Genomic DNA, 24,123 nt, shown 5'->3' on the forward strand with positions numbered 1-24,123 from the left:
CAGGTGATTCTAAAATGCAGCAAAGGTTAAGAGCCACAGGACTAACCCTGCAGATAACTCTGAGCAGATTTAGTCACTTTATGTGATGTGGCATGGTTGCCTCTACAAACTTTCCCTTTTTGGTGCTAGATACTTGTAGAGCAGTTGAGTTTGTGATTCTGAAAGTGAATGTGGAAAAAAAGGAATGTGTTAAGGTGTTTCCAGATCACAAAATGGATCCAGTCAAATTTTCATGTTTATATTTTTCATTAAAACTTAGGAGAAAAATAGTTGATATGAAGGAGGGAAAAATGTTCTTAGTTGAATTTTAAGGTTTGGTATTTGATATTCTAAGTAAGTATTTCGGGAATCGGTCCAGGACTAGTCATGCCGTATTTAGCAAATAGACGGGTCACCTAGTTAAAATTGAATTACAGATAAATCACAATCACTTTAAAAAATGTAATTATGTCCCATGCAATATTGTGGACATACTTTAAAGAAAGCAATGTTTTGGACATACTTATACTAAAAATATATTATTTGATATGAATAAATATAAATATATTATTTGATGTTTATTAAACTATGCATTACCACAGTGCCTTCTATCTTGATATCCCGTCCTTAACATAACTCCCTTGGCTGGACTCACTTTTTTACCTTCTCCTTTCTCCCCATCTCCCCGTCTCCCTCCACCCCCTTTTTTTGATTCACCAAGGATCCATGGTACTGGCATGATATATGGTAACATGTGATTACTTCTTTTTTCATATTTAGGATAGGAAATATGAAAGAGGATACACTATATTGAAATTTTTTTAACATTTTTATAATTTAGTAGAAGAATGTAAATGAGAACTTAATTGTCTCATATAATTTGATAATGTTTGTAATCTGTAGAAAATATATGTTCTCGTGAACAGAGATTGAATAGAAATAGATATCTAGGAGTTAGGCAGACCTGATCTTTCCGTTGCCTGACCTGGAGCAAGTTACCCCCTCAATAAAGCTAAGTTTCCTTGGGGATGATAAATTCATGAGACCTCAGGATTCCGTGGGATGGTGCAATTAAATATGTCAATATGTCAGAAAGCATGACCTTTGTTCACGGTTGGGGTGATTATGAAATGGCCAATTTCAGCATGGTAACTATTAAATCTGGATTTATTTAAAGTATCAATTTAATTGGTCATAAAAATGGAAAGACCAGACACAATCATCTTCATACAAAAAGATTATACTTCTGTTACTGTTGGATGGGTGTGTGCTCTTTGTGGACTACCTGAATTTATCCCATACAAGGATAGCACATGTAATTAGCATAGCTCATTGAGCTTTCGTCTTTGCTTTTGAAGAGTAAAATGAACGACTTTCAAGAATTAGTGTATTAGGTCAACGACAGTACTTTGTTTCAGCCAAACAGTTAACCAGACAGAACCAATAACGAGGCTCTCCCCAGGCTGCCTAGGCTGCATAAGAAACCATTAATTGTAAGATGTTGTGTGTGCAGCTGAGCCCCTGAGCAACACCATAGAGTCAAGGGTCATGGAATAACTGACTCCAGTTTACCCTGATTACTTAACATTTCCACTCATTTAAGAAGGATGGTGTTTCCATAGCGTAGTGATAGGTTTTAAAATGCCACAAGATAATCGCCACTTCTAAATTGGTATGAAATATCCACCACTTACAAAGGTGCATCTTTGATCTTGAGTGGGTTTTTGCTATGCAATTTTATCTGCATGACCAAATTGCTCAAATAACACTTTCTCTCTGTCCATGGGTAGGTCATTCAAGGGGTGTCCACATTGTAGTGGCCTGAGATATCAACCCAAGTACCCTTCCCCTTTTTCGTTGGGCACACAGAATTTCTGGTATCCTTGCATGCCTTGGATTTGCATTTCATAAAATAAGCATTTGTATTTCATTGTATGTAAATGCTAAATTATGGAATTTTAAAGGGAAATCTCAACAATTGATTGTGTGATCTTTATATCTAATATATCCAGTATAGATTAGATATATTATAAATTTATATATTATATATACTAAATACACAGTGTGTGATTTATAATTATAATTATAAATTGTATAATATGTAATATAAATTGTATACATTAGTATATATAATAGATATATATTAGAAATGTTATTTTTAATCTATCTGGTGGGTATATTATAAATCAGATTGTCCTGATTTTGTTTTTTCTGTGACGATTTCTGTTGTCTTTAATTAGAGGCAGCATCCGTACAGGCCTGGCCGACTTTTCAGAAAATGCCGTCTTGAGCTCTGTAGTAGTTATATGATCCAATCCTGGTTGTAGACATTTAAAATGTTGGATTTACAATTTTGGTTTATCTTTGTTTATTACAAAATGCATTTCTATTCAGTAGAGAACTTCAGGTCTTTTTAAAGTAATGCTATTAGATCTCTTTAATCATGTATTATAAAATTTACAATTATTGATCTCAAGTCAGTCATTTAGTACCTGCTAGGTTCCAAGGTGGCTAGTTGGATTCTGTTTGTGAGGAACTCACTGCACAGCAACCAGAGAGGAACTGTTCTGAAAGAATATTGTAATTTTTTAAAACCATAATAAAATACAAAGCTGTGATGATATAGTGAAGTGTGTCCAGGCCAAACTGTTTGGAAAGGTTATCAAGGAGATCAGACTCGATTTTTCTGGAGTTATGATCACAGACCTGTGATCATTTGCTTATGTGTGGCAAGTGCTGCAATTGTTTTCTCTTTGGGAGATGTGACAGTGATATCTAGGATGCTGCTTTTTTCCCCTAGTGCCATTACTACATTGTTTCTCAGAAAACTCAGAAATGCTATTTCAGGAAAAAGTTTTACAAAATTGCACCACTTAGAGGTATCTTTCCTTAGAACTCAGATGAGCTAAGGCATTTCCAAATTCGTGGGTTTTTTTTTTTTTAATATTTTAGGTTTGGGGGTACTTGTGAAGTTTTGTTACGTAGATAAACGTGTCATCGGAGTTTGTTGTACACATCATTAGATCACTCAGGTATTAAGCTCGGTCCCCAGTAGTCATCTTTTCTGCCCTCTCCCTCCTCCCAACCTCTCCCTTCAAGTAGATCCCAGTGTCTGTTCTTTCCTTCTTTGTGTTCATGAGTTCTTACGTAGCTCCCACCAAATTTGTGTTTCAAAGCTTAATCACCACCTCCGTTGTAACTTAAAAAATTATCATGTACATGTGTTTGTTGTTCTGCACGTATTTGTTGGCAGATAACTGCTTTGTATACATTATTGTGATGGCAAAAAGAAGCCCTTTTCTGTGAGTGGGTTTGGTGTCCGGCTCACCCTGGGTTCCTGCACCACTGCTGTGTGCTCCTCCTTGAGTGAATGTATTGCTCACTGTGCACTGTGCTGCTGAACTCACGTGTGTGACACGGATTTGTTCTTTCTTTTCAGGTTATCACCAATCTAGTGAAAATGTTGAAGTCCAGAGACACGAGGAGAAATTTTTGTCCTCCAAACCACTGGCTGTCAGAACAAGAAGATATTAAAGCAGATAAGGTGTTATTGAAATATCTTTTTAATATTTATCATTAAAAAATACATTTAGCTTGTGTCTTTCTGGAGAGAAGAATTAAGCACTTTAAAATTATTTATTTTATGACTCATATGACTAAATAGTAATGATAAACCTTATTACTAACTCTTACGCCAACTTCTTAATGGAACATATAGCAGTATCATTGACTTAAAATGATATTCTGAGTTATTAATCCTCAATTTTCCTTTTTAACCTGAGATTATATTAAAGCCTAATGATTCTTTGTGAGGTTGAAAAATATTTTGCTTTTATTAGTATTAATATATGTCTAGTATTTAAAAGAGATCTTATACCTAATTTTTGTGGGTTTTTTTTTTGAGATGGAATCTTGCTATGTTTGCCCGTGGTGGTCTCAAACTCCCAGCCTGAAGTGATCTTCCCACCTTGGCCTCCCAAAGTGCTGGGATTACAGACGTGAGCCACCACACCAGTCCTTTATCCTTGATTTTCTAAAAGAACAGAGACAAATTTGAATATTATTAACATCTACATCTAAAGCAGATTCAGTAGTATGATACGTTAGTAAAAAATTTAAGTGGCCAGGCGTGGTGGCTCATGCCTCTAATCCCAGCACTTCGGGAGGCCGACGGGCAGATTACTTGAAGCCAGGAGTTCGAGACCAGCCTGGCCAACATGGCGAAACTCTGTATCTCTACTGAAAATAGAAAAATTAGCCGGGCGTGGTGGCAGATGCCTGTAATCCCAGCTACTCGGGAGGCTAAGGCAGGAGAATCACTTGAACCTGGGAGGCAGAGGTTGCAATGAGCTGAGACTGTGCCATTGCACTCCAGTCTGGGTGATAAGAGCGAAACTCCGTCTCAAAAAAAGAAAGAAAAATGAAAGAAAATACAAATATTAGCCAGGCATGGTAAGTGTCCCCCTGTAGTCCCAGCTACTCAGGAGGCTAAGGTATGAGAATCCCTTGAGCCCTGGAGGTGGAGGTTGCAGTGAGCCAAGATCGAGCCACTGCACTCCAGCCTGGGTGACAGAGCGAGATTCTGTCTCCAAAAAAACCAAAAAATGTAAGTGATGTTAACAGAGGCACATAGGGTATTTTCAGTTTTGTTCTTGAGAAAAAGTCATAACTGGATTCACTTCAGAATATTGGGAGTAGGAGATGGAGTGATGGAGGGTATAAAAGAAACCATGTCGGCCGGGCGCGGTGGCTCATGCCTGTAATCCCAGCACTTTGGGAGGCCAAGGTGGGTGGATTGCCTGAGCTCAGGAGTTTGTGACCAGCCTGGGCAACATGGTCAAACCCAGTCTCTACTAAAATACAAAAAATTAGCCGGGCATGGTGGTGTGCGCTTATAGTCCCAGCTACTTGGGACTGAGGCTGAGGCAGGAGAATTGCTTGAACCTGGGATGCGGAGGTTGCAGTAAGCCGAGATCACGCCACTGCACTCCAGCCTGGGCGAGAGAGCAAGATTCCGTCTCAAAAAATAAAGAAAAAAGATAAACCATGTCAGAAATATTCGAGGAGAGAAAACAGGAATGTTTCAGAACACTTTTACAAGCATGACTATGTCCTCATGAGATATTTGTGAGTTAAGCCTGTTGCTTCTAACTCTGCCCACTGACAAGGTATAGCAATGGTGGCAGATCCCCCAGCAGTGAACAGCTCCGGGGCCCAGGCTGGGGTCGCTTCACAGCAAAAGAAGCAGTCCTGGCATGGTGCTTGGTTCCAGGTCTGGGGAAGACCCTGCAAGATGGGTGTGGAGTGTTCTGTCATGCTGGAGAGCGAGGAAGCCATTGCGGGTGGCTGGGGCTGGGAGACAGGGTTAGGAGCCTGTCTGTAGCTGGTCATAGGCAGAAACTTGAAGCATTCATGAAAGCAGCTAACTCTGAGTTCGCGAGGGTGCTAACAAAACCCTTCGTCGTCATATTTGTAGGATGCAAAGGAAACATCTCATTGTTTCGAATACTGTTTTGAAAAAAAGAAGTACTCAAGCATTTAACCCACCTTTCATTTATAAACTGTACCTCAGGCAAAACAGATAGTGTGTGATCTTTTGCATTGAAGTATTCCAGCCAATACTACATGAAAAGGATTTTTGCAAACTAGAATCAGCCTGTTGCAGGCTCTGGTGAAGGAGATGACCAGGGCGGTGCCACTTCAGGTGCAGCGCATGTCTAGGGTCTGCTGGTCTGAGATGGTGTGTTGGCCTCCCAGGAGAGGAGGATCTGGTCCCAGAATGCAAATGCAAATAACTGCACCTCTTCCTTACTCCAGAAAGTTGTGCGATGGGAAAATGTCAGCTGAGCCCAGCAGCGTGTTTAGTGATTTAATTGATTTATATTTTGGCACAAGTCCCTTATCTCATCACCAACTGGTAGTACGGTGCACACACCCACACTCGAAGTAGGTTTCACCTCTGCAGTGAAAAGCAGAGATGGGGGCCTCTCAATGATCGAGCATCCCACACCACCTAGGAAACGTTCTTGCCAGAAAGTTAAATCTAAATGTGGTGGAACCTCTACATCTAACTACAAAATTACAGGAAACAGAGGGGTGAGAAGTACATCTTTAACAACACCATGAGCGTGCAATTAGCAAAATCTAGATTATGGGAAATTTTACAGGATAAAAGTTTCTTCATTAAAAATTGCAAGGGTGGCTGGGCACGGTGGCTCACACCTATAATCCCAGCACTTTGGGAGACCGAGGTATATGCGGATCACCTGAGGTCAGTTCGAGACCACCCTGGCCAACACGGTGAAACCCCATCTCTACTAAAAATACAAAAGTTAGCCAGGCGTAGTGGCATGTGCCTGTAATCCCAGCTACTTAGGAGGCTGAGGCAGGAGAATCGCTTGAACCTGGGAGGCAGAGGTTTCAGTGAGCCAAGATCAGGCCACTGCACTTCATCCTGGGCAACAGAGTGAATGAGACTCCATCTAAAAAAAAAAATTGCAAGGGCCGGCTGGGCACTTTGGGATGCTGAGGCGGGTGGATTGCTTAAGCTCAGGAGTTCAAGACCAGTCTGGGCAAGATAGCAAAACCCCATCTCTACAAAAAGTACAAAAATTAACCGGGCATGATGGTATACACCTGTAGTCCCAGCTACTCAGGAGGCTGAGGTGGGAGGATCGCTTGAAACCAGAAGGTGGAGGTCGCAGTGGGCTGAGGCCGCACCACTGCATTCCAGCCTGGGTGACAGAGTGAGACCCTGTATCAAAAAATAAAAAATTGCAAGGACCAAAAATAAGGGATGAGAGGAACTGGCAGATGAAAAATAAGAGAAAATATACTGTCTATTTTATTTGAATACTGCCTCAACCAAATTGAAAAAAAACTACAAAGTGAATCTTTGATAATAATAATTTTTAAAGTGATCTATTTTGTTTCATAAAGCAATTATATTATTTTACTATGTTTAGATATTATGCATCATCAAATAAAACAATTAGAGATTTCTTTGGGGCGTATTAGAAAACACAGTTAACTGTAAAAGTATGAAAGGATAGCCAGCATGAGAGAGGACCTGAAAAGGTAAAGCAGAAGGGGACATGAAGGTTTGAGGTCAGAGCGGGCCCAGCCCACGGTAGAGAAATGTCCAGCACCGATTCTGTTCGAGTGTGATCAGGTCAAAGTGTGTGCTAGAGCACAGGGGAGTGCTGAACCAGGATTGCCCCCGACAGGTCACTCAGCTCTATGTGCCAGCATCCAGACATGTGTGGAGGTTCCGGCGGATGGGGAGGATAGGCCCGCTGCAGTCCACCCTGGATGGTGAGTTCTCTAGGACACAGGGTTACCGAGGTATGAATTACACGCTGTCAGATTCACTCCTTTAATCTACAGATCTGTTATTTTTCATAAACTCATGCAGCCATGTCACCCCCACCAGGAGCTACCATGTGGAAAACTTTCATCACCCCCAAAATTGCCTCTAGCTCCATTGCAGCCACCTCTTCAGCAGCCACCCATTTCTGTTTCATCCTGTCACTTTGCCTTTTGCAAAAGGCCTCCAAAGGGAACCATGCTGTCTAGTCTGCTCCTGGCTCCTTTTGGTCAGCACGGTGCATTTGAGGGTGCTGTGTGGGTTGATGGTTCCCTCTGTTGCTCAGCAGTATCCCAGTGTGGGGATGCACCACAGTTTGTGAATCCATTCATTGGTTGAAAGACATTTGGTTATGTTTTCATTTTCAGTCTCTGGGAACACGAGTACAGCTGCTATAAACATCTATGTACAGGTTTTTCTGTGAACATACATTTTGTTTGACATGGAGTAAGTTTCACTGGGAGTGAGAATCCTGAGACATTTGGCAAGTTTATGTTTAACTTGATGAGAAGCTGCAGAACTGTGTTCCAGGGTGGCTGCACGGCTTTGCATTCAGACCAGCAATGAATGAGAGCCTCTGTTGTTCCCGGTCCTCACCAGCACTTATAGTTGTCATTTTTTAAAAAAATTTTATGGGCTGGGCGCGGTGGCTCACGCCTGTAATCCCCAGCACTTTAGGAGGCCAAGGTGGGCGGATCACGAGGTCAGGAGTTCAAGACCAGCCTGACCAACATACTGAAACCCCATTTCTACTAAAAATACAAAAAACTAGCTGGGCGTAGTGGCGGGCACCTGTAATCTCAGCTACTTGGGAGGCTGAGGCAGGAGAATCACTTGAACCCAGGAGGTGGAGGTTGCAGTGAGCCGAGATCACACCACTGCACTCCAGCCTGGGTGACAGTACAAGACTGTCTAAAAAAAAAGAATTTGGCCATTGTAAAAGGTGGGAAATGGTATCTTATTGTGGTTTTAATTGGTGTCTACCAGCCGACTAATGATATTCAGCATCTTTTTCATGAATTTTTTTCTTTTGTTTTCTTGGTTGTTTTTTGTTTTCTTTTTTTGGAGACAGGGTCTCACTGTGTGCTCAGGTTGGAGTGCAGAGGTGCAATCACGGCTCACTGCAGCCTTGACTTCCTGGGCTTCAGCAATCTTCCTGCTGTGACTTCCAAAGTAGTTGTGACCACAGGCGTGTGCCACCACACCTGGCCAATTTTTTAATTTTTTTGTAGAGGTGGAATCTCCATATGTTGTCCAGGCTGGCCTTTAACTCCTGGGCTCAAGGGATCTTCCCACCTTGGCCTCCCAAAGTGCTACGATTACAGGTATGAGCCACTGCACACTGCCTATGAACATGTTTTTTAGTTATTGAATTTTGAGAGTTATAAAGCTATTCTGGATATAGTTTATCAGATATGTGATTTGCAAATATTTTGTCCCAATCTGTGGCTTGTCTTTTTCTTTTCTTAGCAGTGTCTTTCAAGGAGGAGAAGTTTTAAATTTTGATAGAATCCCATTTACCATTTTTTTCTTTAATAGTGCTTTTGAATGATGTCTAAGATACCTTCGCCTAACACTTTACTTTTTTTTCTTTTTTCTTTTTTTTTTTGAGACAGGGTCTCACTGTGTCACCAGGCTAGAGTGCAATGGTGCAATCACAGCTCACTGCAGCCTTGAACTCCGCAGTCTCAGGCAGTTCTCCCAACTCAGCGTCCTGAGTAGCTGGGACTATAGGCGTGTGCCACCATGCCCAGCTAATTTTTTGAAAAATTGTCTTTGTAGAGGCAAGGTCTCTCTGTGTTGCTCAGTTTCTCAAACTCCTGAGCTCAAGGGATGCTCTCGCCTCAGCCTGGGATTACAGGCGTAAGCTGCAATCCCCAGTTCCTTGAAATGAGTTTCAAGAGGCCAAGTTATGATTTACTGTTGGAAAGGAATGGGATATGTGTTTATTCATGAAATACTGCCTGGGGCCCACTGTGTATACAGCCTTCTCCCAGGCACCATCTCATGCACACAAGCCTGGTCTGGGAGGAACTTTGTTGCCATAGTAGGAGGAAAAGGGCACGAAGGTGGTCGGGGGTGGCCAGGGCACCTCCCACTGCTGGATCTGGCTGCATTCGGGCCTCACTGCCAGTGCTAGGGCTAGCTGTGCACTTGAGACATGCTAGACAGCTGGAGTGGAAGTGTAGTTCTTGATTAGGACATCTTTAATATTCGATCAAGGGATGTATTTGGGGAGCTGCTGTGCTGATCCTACACTGCGTGGCTCACGGGTCTACCTGAGGCGGGGATATGTTCGTGGAACTGGATTTAGATAAATGAGTTAATCAGGATGATTTCAAGAACCTTCACCTTAAGAATTGTCAGTGGGAATGCAAGGGAAAGTACAAGTGAACTAATTAAGGTTTTAAAATGTGTTGTAGTGGGTTTGGAGTCCCCGCCGCTGTCTGTGTCTGAGGAAAGACAGCTTGCCGTCCTGACAGAGTTGCCTTTTGTGGTTCCATTTGAGGAACGAGTAAAGGTATGCGATTTGGTTTCTTTATTGTCACTATGTATCATATTAGGGTTAAGAAATTAACACCCACCCACCAAAGAAATCTCTAAAGGTGCCTAGTGCCTGGCTGATTACATAACATACTTTTCTCATTAGGTTGAAATAGCTAAGAATGATTTATAAAACCCAACCAGATACCTCTTTTTACAAACTGAAAGTATTTTCTTAGTTACAACTGGTTGAAAGCCAGTAACACTATAGATTTCTTATAATGAGGGTCTAACGTCATTTTTCTCTATTAAATTTTGCATTGTTTGGCCAGGTACCATGGCTCATGCCTGTAATCCCAGCACTTTGGGAGGCCGAGGCAGGCGGATCAAGCCCATGAGTTTAAGACCAGCCTGGGAAACATAGCGAAACCCTGTCTCTACAAAGAATACAAAAGTTAGTTGGGCATGGTGGCGTGTACCTGTAGTCCCAGCTACTCGGGAAGCTGAGGTAGGAGGATCATTTGAGCCTAGGAGGCAGAAGTTGCAGTGAGCCAAGATCGTGCCACTACACTCCAGCCTGGGCAACAAAGCCAGAACCTATCTCAAAGGGAGGAAAAAGTTTTGCGTTGTTTTTGAAAATGCAAATTTTTCGTGAAGATAGGCTTCTGTATGTTCATGTTTAAGTTATTTATCAGAAACGCTGTTTTATTTTTATTTTTCTGAGACAGGATCTCTCTCTGTCACTTGGGCTAGAAAGCAGTGCTGTGATTATAGCTCACTGTAGCCTCAAACTCCTGGGTGCAAGCCACCATCTCACCTTGACCTGCTAAAGGGCTGGGATTACAGGCATCAGCCACTGCACCTGGCCTGGAAACACTACTTTTTTTTTTTTTTTTTTTTTTTGAGATGGAGTCTCCTCTGTCGCCCAGGCTGGAGTGCAGTGGCGCGATCTTGGCTCACTGCAACCTCCGCCTCCCGGATTCAAGCAATTCTCCTGCCTCAGCCTCCCAAGTAGCTAGGACTACAGGCACGTGCCACCATACCTGGCTAATTTTTTGAATTTTTAGTAGAGACGGGGTTTCACCGTGTTAGCCAGGATGGTCTCGATCTCCTGACCTTGTAATCTGCCCACCCCAGCCTCCCAAAGTGCTAAGATTACAGGCGTGAGCCACCGCACCCGGCCACTTTACTTTTTATAAAAAAAGAAATGGACAAATATCTTAATTCCTTGTCTAGTGTCTTTGATGTACAAAACTTTGTTTATATATGTTTCCAAATTTTAAAATGTTTTGTTTTTATTTGTCAACTATTTTTACCAATTTCTAAAGATTACTTGGTTCTGTTCTCCAGTCATGGCTTCAAGAGTGTATTTTTTAGGCCTGTACACTGTTTATATGGTGAACAAAAGAGTTTCTTTTGAAGCTGTTCATGTCCCTTCACTAAACCCTCCCTGCGCGTGCGTACACACACACACACACACACGCACTCTCTCTCTCTCACTCACTCACTCAATGACCCACATAATTCCTGAGCTCCCTCTACTGGATTTTTAACATCAAAAAATTATTCAAATTTTGTCATAGAGATATTTCTACTAGTGTTAGTATACAGCTTTTACAAAGCTATTCTTTCCTCACTACCTCAGTTTTTATAAAGGATTTATAAATGAAAATATTCTATAGCAAGGGGTTTAAATTTAAATTTTAATTTATTTTATTTTTGAGACAGAGTTTCACTCTGTCACCCAGGCCTGAGTGCAGTGGCGCAGTCTTGGCTCACTGCAACCTCTGCCTCCCAGGTTCATGAGATTCTTGTGCCTCAGCCTCCCAAGTAGCTGGGATTACAGGCATGAGCCACTGTGCCTGGCCGGATTTTTTAATTTATTTTAAACTGGGCAAAGGAGCAACATTAGAAATATTTAAATATGATATACATTATATAGTATCTATACATTTATTGATAAAAATCAAGATTTGATACTTTGACTATTAGCATTTATTTCAGAATTTATGAACATACAAAAGATAAAATTTAGCAGTTTATTCTTTGGTAGCTTGTAACAGGTCTTTTGTTTCTAATAACCTTACAGCTTTCCTTGTTTGTCAGATCTTTCAGAGGCTGATTTATGCAGATAAGCAAGAAGTTCAAGGAGATGGTCCATTTCTGGATGGAATTAATGTCACAATAAGAAGAAATTACATTTATGAAGATGCTTATGACAAACTTTCTCCAGAAAATGGTATATATAATTCTCTCTGTGTATTATTTGGCAGGTGGAGGCTAGGAAATTGTTTTAGAAAATGGTGGTTCTTTAAAAATTAGTGTCCATCATCTTGTTCCATAATGACTTAAAAACTGAAATGTGAGGCTGGGCGTGGCGGCTCACACCTATAATTCCAGCACTTTGGGAGGCTGTGGTGAGAGGATTGCTTGCGCTCAGGAGTTAGAGACCAGCCTGGGCAACATACTGAGACCCTGCCTCAACAACAAAAAAAGTGAGCTTATCTGGGTATGTTAGTGTGCCCCTGTTGTCCCCACTCTGCGAAAGGCTGAGGCGGGAGGATGGCTTGAGCCTGGGAGGTCAAGGCTGCAGTCGAACCCTGATTGTGCTACTGCTCTGGCCTTGGCAATAGAGCCAGACCCAGTCTCCAAAAAAAAGTGTAGCAAGTCAGATTTGGGAGACATGTTATCAAGTAATATTTCTAAAATTGACAGTTACTACAACAGAAGCCTTTAAAAAATAATTATTTTTATAGGGCAAGAAAGTAACCATTTCCCCACCTCCCGTTTCTGCCCCTAAAATTTAGTTTGCAAGCTGTTGTTCTAAAAATCTCTATGGCAGCCATTTACATTCTGCGTTTTTGTATAAATATATGAAATCACAAATTGTAAGCCAAATTAAACATATTAAAATAAGTGCCATTGCAATCCAAGTTTCTTTGTAAAAGGATAAGTGTGCTTCAATGACACTGCCATTAGTAAAGGAGAATTATATTGTAACAGCAATTTGGATAGCATTTGGAACTCACTGGCACGTTTTGTCTTATGTTAATATTTGATACTTAGTCTTCAAAGTTTGTATGCTATTAACCTCTAATATATTAGCAGTTTTAACTTCCAAATATTGTGCTTATGATAATACGTTAATTCAATGTTGGTCAATGCCGAGGGGATTAAAATGGAAGCTTAGGCTGGATCTAAAATTAAAAATGAAATAATCTTACCCGGTTTTTGGAAGGTGATGAGTTGTCCGATGTGAAATGACAATTGCCTTTTCCTCTAGGGAAGCAACTTAATTTTCTTCTAAGGAAATGAAACCTGATTTCTAATAATTTTTATTGCTTACATAAAGAACTAATTTTGTCATAATGTTGGAACAGTGGAGGAAAGCTGACATCAGTTGTTTCCTTACTCTATTTCAAGCTTTTATTTTTTTACACAATTTACTGTTGCCATTGAATCCTTGCCATGGCCCTCTGATGCCAAGTGTCATCAGCTGAGACCGAGTGAACTCAGGTCTGCGTACAGGCTGTGACCTCTCCACAGGGCCAGGTTTCTCTTGCCTAGCAGATTGTGTTTTCGGTGTATTTGGCGTGAATGAGATGAGACTAGGTACTTTGACTCCTAACTTTGACTCCTAATCTAACTAATCGTCTAATTGAGAGATGTTTTGGGGTCCCACAGTACCTTATAAATCAATTCTAATAGTTCTTATGTTGTATTTTTATTAGCAGATTTCATGTTCATCTCTCCCACTTGACCCTGGAGGTCTTTACAGCTTGGGATGGAATTGTTTATTTGGTGTACACAGCTGGTGCTCAGTAGATGCTTGTTCAATTTGTGATTGAATCCCAGGGGGGAAAAAATAGATGTGATAAAATAATGAGTTTGCCAATGATCGTGTAGTGTTTAGAGAAGAGTGCGATGTTTAACGTTGAGGGGCCTTCCAAGAGGCAGTTCTGGAGCAGCACCTGTAGGGGAGGAGCTGAGTTTGTGGGTGAGGGGAAACTCCGAGGGCACAGGTGCTGTGGTTGGGGGTACTTGCAAGTAGGGAGCTGTAAGCTCTTTAGCCAGAGTAGAATGTGTTTCTCATTTACCAGCAATTTAAAATTAACTTTAAAACTACTCCCTGGGCGGGGCGCAGTGGCTCACACCTGTAATCCCAGCACTTTGGGAGGCCGAGGCAGACAGATCATGAGGTCAGGAGAACGAGACCAGCCTGGCCAGCATGGTGCAACCCTGTCTCTACTAAAAATACAAAAAAAAATAGCTGGGCGTGGTGGTAGGCACCTGTAGTCCCAGCTACTCAGGAGGCTGAGGCAGGAGAATGGCGTGAACCCAGGAGGCAGAGGTTGCAGTGAGCCAAAATCGCACCCCTGCACTCCAGCCTGGTAACAGAGTGAGACTTCGTCTCAGGAAAACAAAAACAAAAAAGCTCCCTGTAGATGATTTTTTGATGTTACTGTCCAATTATAATAAGCCTCAAATTTCCTAATGAATCCTTAAGCTTTAAAAATTGTTAAAAAACTGATCACACCCCACTTCCCTAAGGGCATGCTAATAATTGCATTGAAGTTAAAAGATTTGGAAGAATCTTCTCATAATGTTTATACTGTAATGCTTAAAATCTTTATAAATGTTCTCAAATCAAATACTATAAGAATGATCAAGCCATGTGTTAAAATGTGGTGTTTTGCTAGGCAAATTAGTAAAGTCAAATATCATCCCAGAATAATTAATTTACTTGTGAGAGAATGGTTTGAGGTGCATTTTTAACTAAAAATTTACATGTAATCAACTAATGTGATTATTCCACGTATCATCTAGTCATTGAAGTGAATCCATGCTCTACGATGCTCGTTGTCTTATCTCGGAACGATTCTCTGAAGTGTGCATGTTAGCCCCTGTTACCCAGAAGTTGACTGAGTGGAATGCAGAGATTGATGGCTGTTCCTGCAGTTGGTGCTCAGAGAGCAAAGATGGGCTGGGGTCTCACAGGGATGCCCACGCACCCCCTGCCTGCACTGCACTACCTTGTTGCAGTGTGGAATATTGGGAGAAACTGTCAACGTTCCCTCATGGGATTGCTGTAAGAATTGTAAAGTGGGTAACATAGTTCCCTTGGGGCCTGGAGCTCACACTGTCGTTGACTCTTGGGTGAGAGTGAGGCACAGCTGGCTCTGCGCTCTGCTGTCGTCAGTTCTGGAGAGCCTCAATTGTCTGCTTTTGTTGGTTGGTTACTTTTATTTCATTTAATGGGCAGAATTACCATTTCTTCCTGAAGCAGAGGAAATTTCTTCCAGAAGCAGGATAGCAAGCTGGAGCCAAATGGCTTCTATGTGTTTACCTGATTCCCAAGGATGACACGGACACTGACCCAGAGGTGGCAGGCACGGCAGGGCAGCACTGCATCCCTGCTGCTGTGCAGAGTTGGCCCCATCTTGTCCATTCAGTCAGCGACCACTGCTCAGTGAATGGGAACTTAGTATTTCTGTGTGGTGGCTGTAAGCCTCAGACAGTCCAGTAAATTGTATTTGCCCTGTTTGACACATATCATAGACTATTTACACTCCAGGTACTGTAACTTCAAAATTACTGACACGTGTACATAGCAATGTAGGGATAGACAGGGTTTTGAGGAGACTGCCTGGAGGCTCTATCAAACATTCTGCTAAACCCCTTTTCCAGAATGCTTCTAGAGGTTACATGTCCCTTGAGATGCTCCAGGGCAGATATGTTTGGGTGACTATGCACCAAAGCCGACAGAGGGCAGCAGCGCATGGGGCCTGTGAAAGTGTCGAGTGTACACTACGTGCGGTTGCTTTCCCCTGACTTCATGCAGCAGCCTGCCCCCAACTCTCATTCCCTTTCCTTCCCCCATCTTTTCTGCAAAGCACCTGTAGAACATTCTTAGGGAAAGATGAAGGACATTTCACTTACTTCCCCAAAGGTGTTCTCTGATTCAGCCTGTTTATCAGAGCACATCTTAACTTGGTCCACCTTGTGTTTTTTTTGGTTTTGGGTGTTTGTTTGTTTTTTGAAACGGAACTTCTCTCTTGTTGCCCAGGCTGGAGTGCAATGGCGCGATCTTGACTCACTGCAACCTCCACCTCCTGGGTTCAAGCGATTCTCCTGCCTCAGCCTCCTGAGTAGCTGGGATTACAGGCAATGCACCACCACGCCCAGCTAATTTTTTTTTGTATTTAGTAGAGATGGGGTTTCACCATGTTAGTCAGGCTGGTCTCAGACTCCTGACCTCAGGTGACCCACCTGCCTTGGCCTCCCAAAGTGCTGGGATTACAGGCATGTGCCACTGCACCCGGCCTGTTTTTGGGGTTTTTAAATTTTTATTTTAGAGATGGGGGTCTCACTTTCATCCAGGCTGGAGTGCAGTGGTGCAGTCATAGCTCACTGGAGCCTCAAACTCCTGGGCTCAAGTGATCCTCTTGAGTAGCTGGGATTATAGGCACACACCACCATGCCCAGCTTTTCTTATATTTTGTAGAGACAGGGTCTTGCTAGTGTTGCCCAGGCTGATCTTGGACTCCTGGCCTCAGGCAGTCCTTCTGCCTTGGCTTCCCAAAGTGCTGGGATTACAGAAGTTAGCCTCTGTGGCCAAAGACAATGTTTTAATTTACTTTTCTTTTTTTGAGACTGTCAACGCAGGTTGGGGTGCAGTGGCACGATCTTGGCTTACTGCAACCTCTCTCTCCCAGGTTCAAGTGATTCTCCAGCCTCAGCCACCCAAGTAGCTGGGATTACAGACATGTGCCACCATGCCCGGCTAGTTTTTGTATTTTTAGTAGAGATGGGGTTTCACCATGTTGGCCAGGCTGGTCTCGAACTCCTGACCTCAAGGCGATCCACCCACCTCAGCCTCCCAAAGTGCTGGGATTACAGACATGAGCCACTGCACCTGGCCTTAATTTACTCTTTGTAGCAAATTAGACAACCAGTAATTTTCCCCCCTTTTCAGCCAAATACAGCTTTTAAAAGATCATGTAGATCAGGGTTGTCCAATCCTTTGGCTTCCCTGAACCACATTGGAAGAGGAATAATTATCTTGGGCCACACACAAAATACACTAACGATAGCTAATAAGCTTTAAAAAAAAAAAAAAAAAAAATTACATGTCGGACACGGTGGCTCACACCTGTAATCCCAGCACTTTGGGAAGCTGAGGCAGGCGGATCACGAGGTCAGGAGTTCGAGACCAGCCTGGCCAATATGGTGAAACCCCATCTCTACTAAAAATAGAAAAATTAGTCAGGCATGGTGGCACATGCCTGTAGTCTCAGCTACTTGGGAAGCTGAGGCAGAAGAATCACTTGAACCCGGGAGGCAGAGGTTGCAGTGAGCTGAGATGGCACCACTGCACTCCAGCCTGGATGACAGGGAGACCCCATCTCAAAAAAAAAAACAACTCCTAATGTTTTAAGAATTTAGGTATTTGTATTGGGCCACATTCAAAGCCATCCCGAGCCACATTTGCCTGTGGGCTGCAGGTTGAGGACAAGCTTGCTGTAGATTCTGGAGGACCAATTCCCTGAGAGTTTGTGGAGGCGGAGGTTGCAGTGAGCTGAGATCGTGCCACTGCACTCCAGCCTGGGTGACGGAGCAAGACTCTGTCTCAAAAAATAATGATAATATCATTGCTGTTTTGAGTCCTATGTTAAAATGTCCTTAAGATCCTCACACCCCTTCCTTAAGCCTTACTGTAAGGCCAGTTGATGTTACTGCTTTCTTGTAACATCTTTCCTCCTTACCCTCCCATTTTTTTTGAACAGAGCCTGATTTGAAAAAGCGGATCCGTGTGCACTTGCTCAATGCCCATGGCCTGGATGAAGCTGGCATTGATGGTGGTGGTATTTTCAGAGAGTTTTTAAATGAACTACTGAAGTCAGGATTTAACCCCAACCAGGGGTTCTTTAAGACTACTAATGAAGGGCTTCTGTACCCCAACCCGGCTGCTCAGATGCTTGTGGGAGATTCTTTTGCCAGACATTACTACTTCCTAGGCAGAATGCTTGGAAAGGTAAAGTAACCTTCGTATAAAAATAGACCTCGGACCAAAAGATGTTGACATTTTATGTTTATGTGTGGTTGTTATCTAAGTTTACCATAAAATACTGTTTGTTTTAAATTTGGATGCTAAATGTTACAAAAGCACTGCACGAAACAAATTTGTATGGTTGTAAGTAGGTGCTATGGTTTGAATGTCCCCTCCAAACTCATGTCGAAATTTGATCACCAGTGTGCCAGTATTGAGAGGTGGGATCTTTAAGAGGTGAGTAGATCGTGCGAGCTCGGCCGTCATGAGTGGATGAGTGGTTTATTGTGGGAAGGGCCCTGGTGACTTTTTACAGGAGGGAGCCCCTAGCCTCGTGATGCCCTGTGCCGCCTCCTGACTCTGCAGAGTCCCCACTAATGAGAAGGCCTCAGCAGGGGCTGCCTCTGGACCGTAGGCTCATGGCCTTCCAGCTGTAAGAAATGGATTTCAGTTTTTATTAATTACTCAGTTTCAGGTCTTCTGTTACAAGCAGTCAAAACGGACTAAGACAGTAAGTTACTGCCTAGTAACTATTAGTTTCCTAGGACTGCTGCAACAAATTACCACACGCTTTGTGGGGGGAGGGAGACTTAGAAAAACTGAAATTTATTATTTGACAGTTCTGGAGGCCAGAAGTCCAAACTCAGGGTGTCAGCAGCAGTGTAGATTCCTTTTTAGAGGCTCTAGAAGAATCCATTCTTCTGGTTTTGCCAGTAGCCCTTGACCTTTTTTGGCTTGTAGATTCATCATTTTGATCTCTGCCTCTGTGGACTTCTCCCTGAGTGTCTGTGTCCAACATTGCCTTATTTTTTTTTTAATAAGGACACCTGTCATTGTATTGGGGCCTGCCCTGATCCAGTGTAACTTCATCTTAATTTGATTATCTGCAAATACCTCATTTCCAAAGAAGGTTGTATTCACAGATTAGGATTTGAATTTGTCTTTTGGGGGGACACAGCTCTACCTGTTAGAGTGACATTTATAAAGTTGAGTATTCAGGAATTGTTATTAGCTAGTTTGTTTGTTTGTTTGTTTGAGACGGAGTCTCTCCTCGCTCTGTTGCCCAGGCTGGACTGCTGTGGTGCCATCTCTGCTCACTGCAGACTCCACCTCTCAGGTTCAAGGGATTGTCCTGCATCAGCCTTCTGAACTACAGGTGTGCACCACCACGCCCAGCTAATTTTTGCCTTTTTAGTAGAGACGGGGGTTTCCACCATGTTGTCCAGGATGGTCTTTAACTCCTGACCTCAAGTGGTCCACCTGCCTCATCCTCTGAAAGTGCTGGGATTACAAGCGTGAGCCACTGCACCTGGCCTGTTATTAGCATTCTTAAATAAATTAGAAATTAATGTTGCTACTGTGATTAGTTTCTGTAAGAATTAATCAGAGCTATAATCATTTTCCACTTTGTAATAAAATTTCTTTATCTCATTGGTGGTTCTGTTCTCCGAGAAGCATAGTGCACGGAATTGCCTGTTTTGAGAAGCAGGTTAATTGAAAATCAGTGCCTGCAAAACAGATGGTGCTTTTATGACTTCTTTTACATGACAGTTTTATTAAAATATAACTCACATTATGGAAAATTGAACCTTTTAAAGTTCAGTGGTTTTTAATATATTCACTGTGTTGTCTGACCATCACCAATATCTAACTTGGAAGCAATGTCCTCATCCCAAAAAGGAAACCCTATGTAGTTATTCCCTATCCTGCGCTTCCTCCCCCAGCCCTGGCCAACCACTAGTCTACTTTCAGTCTGTATGAATTTTTTTTTTTGGACATTTCATGTAAGTGGGATCATTTGTTAGATCAACTATAAATGTGTGACCTTTTGTGATTGGCTTCTTTGAGCATATTGTCAGGTTTCATTCATGTCCTAGTATGTCAGAGCTTCACTCATTTTAAGGGCCAAATCTTATTTCATTGTATGGATATACCACACTTTGGGGTTTGTTTTGTTCATTTTGAAACAGGTCTTTCTCTGCCACCTAGGCTGGAGTGCACTGCTACAAACACGGCTTAGTCCTGCGCTTACGCAGTCCTGCTTTCAGCCTCCCGAGTAGCTGGGACCACAGTTGCTTGCTACCACACCTGGCTAATTATTTCATTTTATTGTAGAGGCAGGGTCTCGCCGTGTTGCCCAGGCTGGTCTTGAACTCCTGGTGTCAAGCAATCCTCCTGCCTCAACCTCTCAAAAGGCTAGAATTACAGGTGTGAGCCGCTACACCCAGTCACCGCATTTTGTTTACTTATTCATCCCAGGCTGGAGTGCAGTGGTGCATTTGCGTTGGGAATTTGCATTGTTTCCACCTTTTAGCTCTTATGAATAATGCTACTGCAAACATTTGTATACAAGCTGTTATTTGGACATAGGTTTTTCATTTTTCTTGGGCATATACCTAGACATGGAAGTGTTAGGTCGTACAGTACTCCACGTCAAAGTGTCTGCAACCTTTTACAATCCCACCAACAATTTGTGAAGGTTTCAGTGACTCCACATCCTTGTCAGCACTTACTTAGTGTTGTCTTTTTCATTACAGCCATTCTAGTGGGTGGGAATTGGTATCTCATTGTGGTTTTAATTTCCCTGGTGACTAATAATGTTGACCATCTTTTCATGTGCTCCATGACTTCTGTTGAGAAATGTCTATTCAAGTCCATTGCCTATTTTTTTATTGGATTGTCTTTTATTATTAAGTCTCTGAAATGCAATGAGTTATAAAATTTATATTCTCTGAGAAAGCTGAAACATTGTCAGATAAATGATTTGCAAGTATTTTCTTCCTTCTCTGGGTTGTCTCTTCACTTTCATGATGATTTCCTTTGAAGAATGAACATTTTTAATTTTGAAGTCTAGTTGTGTTTTTTTCTTTTATTGCTTGTTTTTGGTGTCTTATCCATTCCCTGACCTAAAATCACAAAGATTTACACCTGTATGTTCTTCTGACAGTTTTGTAGTTTTAGCTTACATTTTGGTCTTTGATCCTTTTTGAGTTAATTTTTGTAGATTGTATAAGTTAGGCATCCTCATGTTCTTGGCACCCTTGTTGAAAATTAGTTGACCATACACGTAACACTCTGGGTCTGCCCTTATGCAATATGGCCTTGATTACTGTAACTTTGCAGTATGGGATGTGTGCGTATTTATTAATAGCATATAGGAGTAGAACCGCAGCCGTGTTAAGCAGGGGTAGTGGGAAGGAATCAGCCTATCCTGGATATAGAATAATCCCCCTTTATTTGTGTCTCTTTGAAATGCATTGTGGTAGCCCCAGTTATTTCTTTGTTCAGACTCCCAGTGATTTTAAGTGCTCTCAGGTTTGAGAAAGGGCTCCAGCATGACTTCACTACCGTAACGGTATGTGTTACATCATCATCTTCAGGCCCACCATATTTCAGGTGGCAGATTTCAGGTGTTGATTTGATGTTGATTTGTGAGCTGGCTTTGGTGTCAGTTTTCAGATAGCATCTCTCTCTGTTGATGGTCACACAGCCTACTTCTCAGTTTCAGCGTCCCCTGGAGGATGTACATTTCATAATTCATTGTATGAAAATCTTTACAATGGGCCAGACATGGTGGATCACACCTGTAATCCCAGCACTTTGGGAGGCCTAGGTGGGCGGATCACCTGAGGTTGGGAGCTCGAGACCAGCCTGACCAACATGGAAAACCCCGTCTCTACTAAAAATACAAAATTAGCTGGGCGTGGTGGCGCATGCCTTTAATCCCAGCTACTCGGGAGGCTGAGGCAGGATAATCGCTTGAACCTGGGAGGCAGAGGTTGTGGTGAGCCAAGATCGCACCATTGCACTCCAGCCTGGCAACAAGAGCAAAACTCTGTCTCAAATAAAAAAAAAAAAGAAAATCTTTACAATGAAATCCCATGGTTCTTTCTGTTAAAGTGAGCCCCAGAACCTTCTAACTTAATAATATATGTGTGAAAATAAAGGTGAGTGTTTTGCTAGACTAACCTGAAATACTCTAAACTTGGTGGTTTTCACACAATACGGTTACAGAAGATAGAGCAATAATTTTATCTGCATGAATTAAATCTTAAGATTATATATTACTTTTTCTTCCTGAATGTATAAATCATCCAGTCTTGATTAATGTAGAAGCTAATAGTTACGTAAGTCTGGTGAAGATAAACTCATTTCTCCTCTGTTTATTGACATATTGCTTATAATTGAAATTATTCTGAAGATGATGTCATTGTACAGTACTGTACTTTGGATTATGTGTATATTTACAGAAGACCCAGGAAAGAGAATTTGTGATTTTAAACCTTTCTCCCACAAATGAAGTTTATGTAAGTTATATCTCATTAAGGCTGTTTAAAATAATAAAGTTTAGACCGATAACAAAACTATAGTTATTTGAGGATGGTAGTTAACTTAGTTTCACATATTTAAGACTTTCTTTACATTACTCTCTGCGTGGAAATTCCTAAGGGGTTACTAACTTCCAAAACATATAACCATCTGATTACAAAGTTAAACTTTGTACTAACATACTAAACATTGCTCAGATCTAAGTAAGTGTAATAGTACAACACCTAAGAGTGTGGTACCTGAACATTACATCTTTAAAAGAAGAAAATTGTATATTGATTGATTATGATATTTATTGGGTCATAATGTATTTAAATTTTCTTTAATGCATATGTTAGTGATTGTTTACTGTGATAAAGTGCAAAGAGGTCTTCAAGAGTGATCCTACAGAGGAAGAATTACCTCATGTCACTGGTCACTTCTCAATTAAAAGTTCCATTAGCAAATGATTCTTGCTTCTGGTGTGGGTCATGATTGCATTTTATCGCCTGTAAATCAGGCTGCAGACAGGGAATAAATAAACAGCCCAAGGATGTGGTAATGTCATCTTGAACTTTTTTTTTACAGATAGAAGCACCTAGGTCCATTTAAGCCAATTAAGTTCAGAATATTTATTGAGGTTAATCCTTTATCATATTTGAATTCTATTTGAAAATGGCTTTTTTTCTGGCTTTAGAATATTGATTTAATTGGAATGGCATGCCTATAAGTCAGATTATTTGATATGATCTTGATTATATATTTGAACATTTTAATTAGATTGTATAACTTCAGCGTGGTTTATAATTTTTTATTGCAGTAGAATTCAGTGTGCATTTAATGTATTCTGTAGTGTACTATGGGCACTTAACAGTTTATCTTGAGATTTTCAAAAGTTGGAAATTTCTTTTTCTCCATCATTAGCATCCTTTTTTAAAATGCTCACTGAAGTTGCTGAGGCTTTAAACATCTAAATTGAGGTGAATACTAGTCATTTTGGTTGCCGTAGTCCTTAAAGGGGCAGAGCTTCTCTTGTATAATACCTTGTTTTGAACCCTAAACTCTTTTTTTTTTTTTTTTCTTTTTTTGAGATGGAGTCTCACTCTGTTGCCCAGGCTGGAGTGCAGTGGTGCGATCTTGGCTCACTGCAACCTCCGCCTCCCGGGTTCAAGCGATTCTCCTGCCTCAGCCTCCCGAGTAGCTGGGGTTACAGGTATCCACCACCATGCCCGGCTAATTTTTGTATTTTTAGTAGAGATGGGGTTTTACCATGTTGGCCAGGCTGGTCTGGAACTCCTGACCTCAGGTGATCCGCCCGCCTCAGCCTCCCAAAGTGCTGGCATTAAAGGTGTTAGCCAGCGCACCCGGCAAGACAGTTTTCTATGTAAGTTTATTTCTTCAGAATTAACCATGAAATACAAATGGTTTAGATTCTACAGTAAAAATGGAAGATGTATTCCTGAATTCAGTTGATTGCTGCACCTAAATAAGATTTCTCGGCCAGGTGCAGTGGCTCACGCCTGTAATCCCAACACTTTGGGAGGCCGAGGCAGGCGGATCACGAGGTCAGGAGATCGAGACCATCCTGGCTAACACAGTGAAACCCCATCTCTACTAAAAATACAAAAAGTTAGCTGGGCGTGGTGGCAGGCGCCTGTAGTCTCAGCTACTCAGGAGGCTGAGGCAGGAGAATGGCACGAACCTGGAAGGCGGAGCTTGCAGTGAGGCGAGATCACGCCACCGCACTCCAGCCTGGGTGACAGAGCGAGACTCTGTCTCAAAAAAAAAAAAAAAAAAAAGATTTCTCACTGTATGTTTAGCACCACAAGGTAGATTCTTTCTGCCCTTGGATTAAGTAGGTCTTGCTTACTGTTGAGTTATTCCTTCTTGTTTATTTTTCTCATCACTCCCAAGCAATAGTTAAACACCTGAAATT

At 41.8% G+C, this 24,123-nt stretch overlaps 1 protein-coding gene across 1 annotated transcript in view; it reads left to right on the top strand.

Annotated features, from left to right (window-relative positions):
* The window catches only part of UBE3C (ubiquitin protein ligase E3C), a 135,582-nt gene that overhangs the window by 77,809 nt on the left and 33,650 nt on the right, over window positions 1–24,123 (top strand). Inside the window, exons 14-18 of the mRNA XM_055269810.1 lie at window positions 3,419–3,523; window positions 7,206–7,293; window positions 9,769–9,866; window positions 11,936–12,068; window positions 17,617–17,864. Coding sequence (XP_055125785.1) covers window positions 3,419–3,523; window positions 7,206–7,293; window positions 9,769–9,866; window positions 11,936–12,068; window positions 17,617–17,864 — 672 coding nt within the window. The remainder of the gene's footprint in view (window positions 1–3,418; window positions 3,524–7,205; window positions 7,294–9,768; window positions 9,867–11,935; window positions 12,069–17,616; window positions 17,865–24,123) is intronic.

Source organism: Symphalangus syndactylus, chromosome 6, assembly GCF_028878055.3.
Source record: "Symphalangus syndactylus isolate Jambi chromosome 6, NHGRI_mSymSyn1-v2.1_pri, whole genome shotgun sequence".
In the NCBI taxonomy this organism is placed as follows: domain Eukaryota; kingdom Metazoa; phylum Chordata; class Mammalia; order Primates; family Hylobatidae; genus Symphalangus; species Symphalangus syndactylus.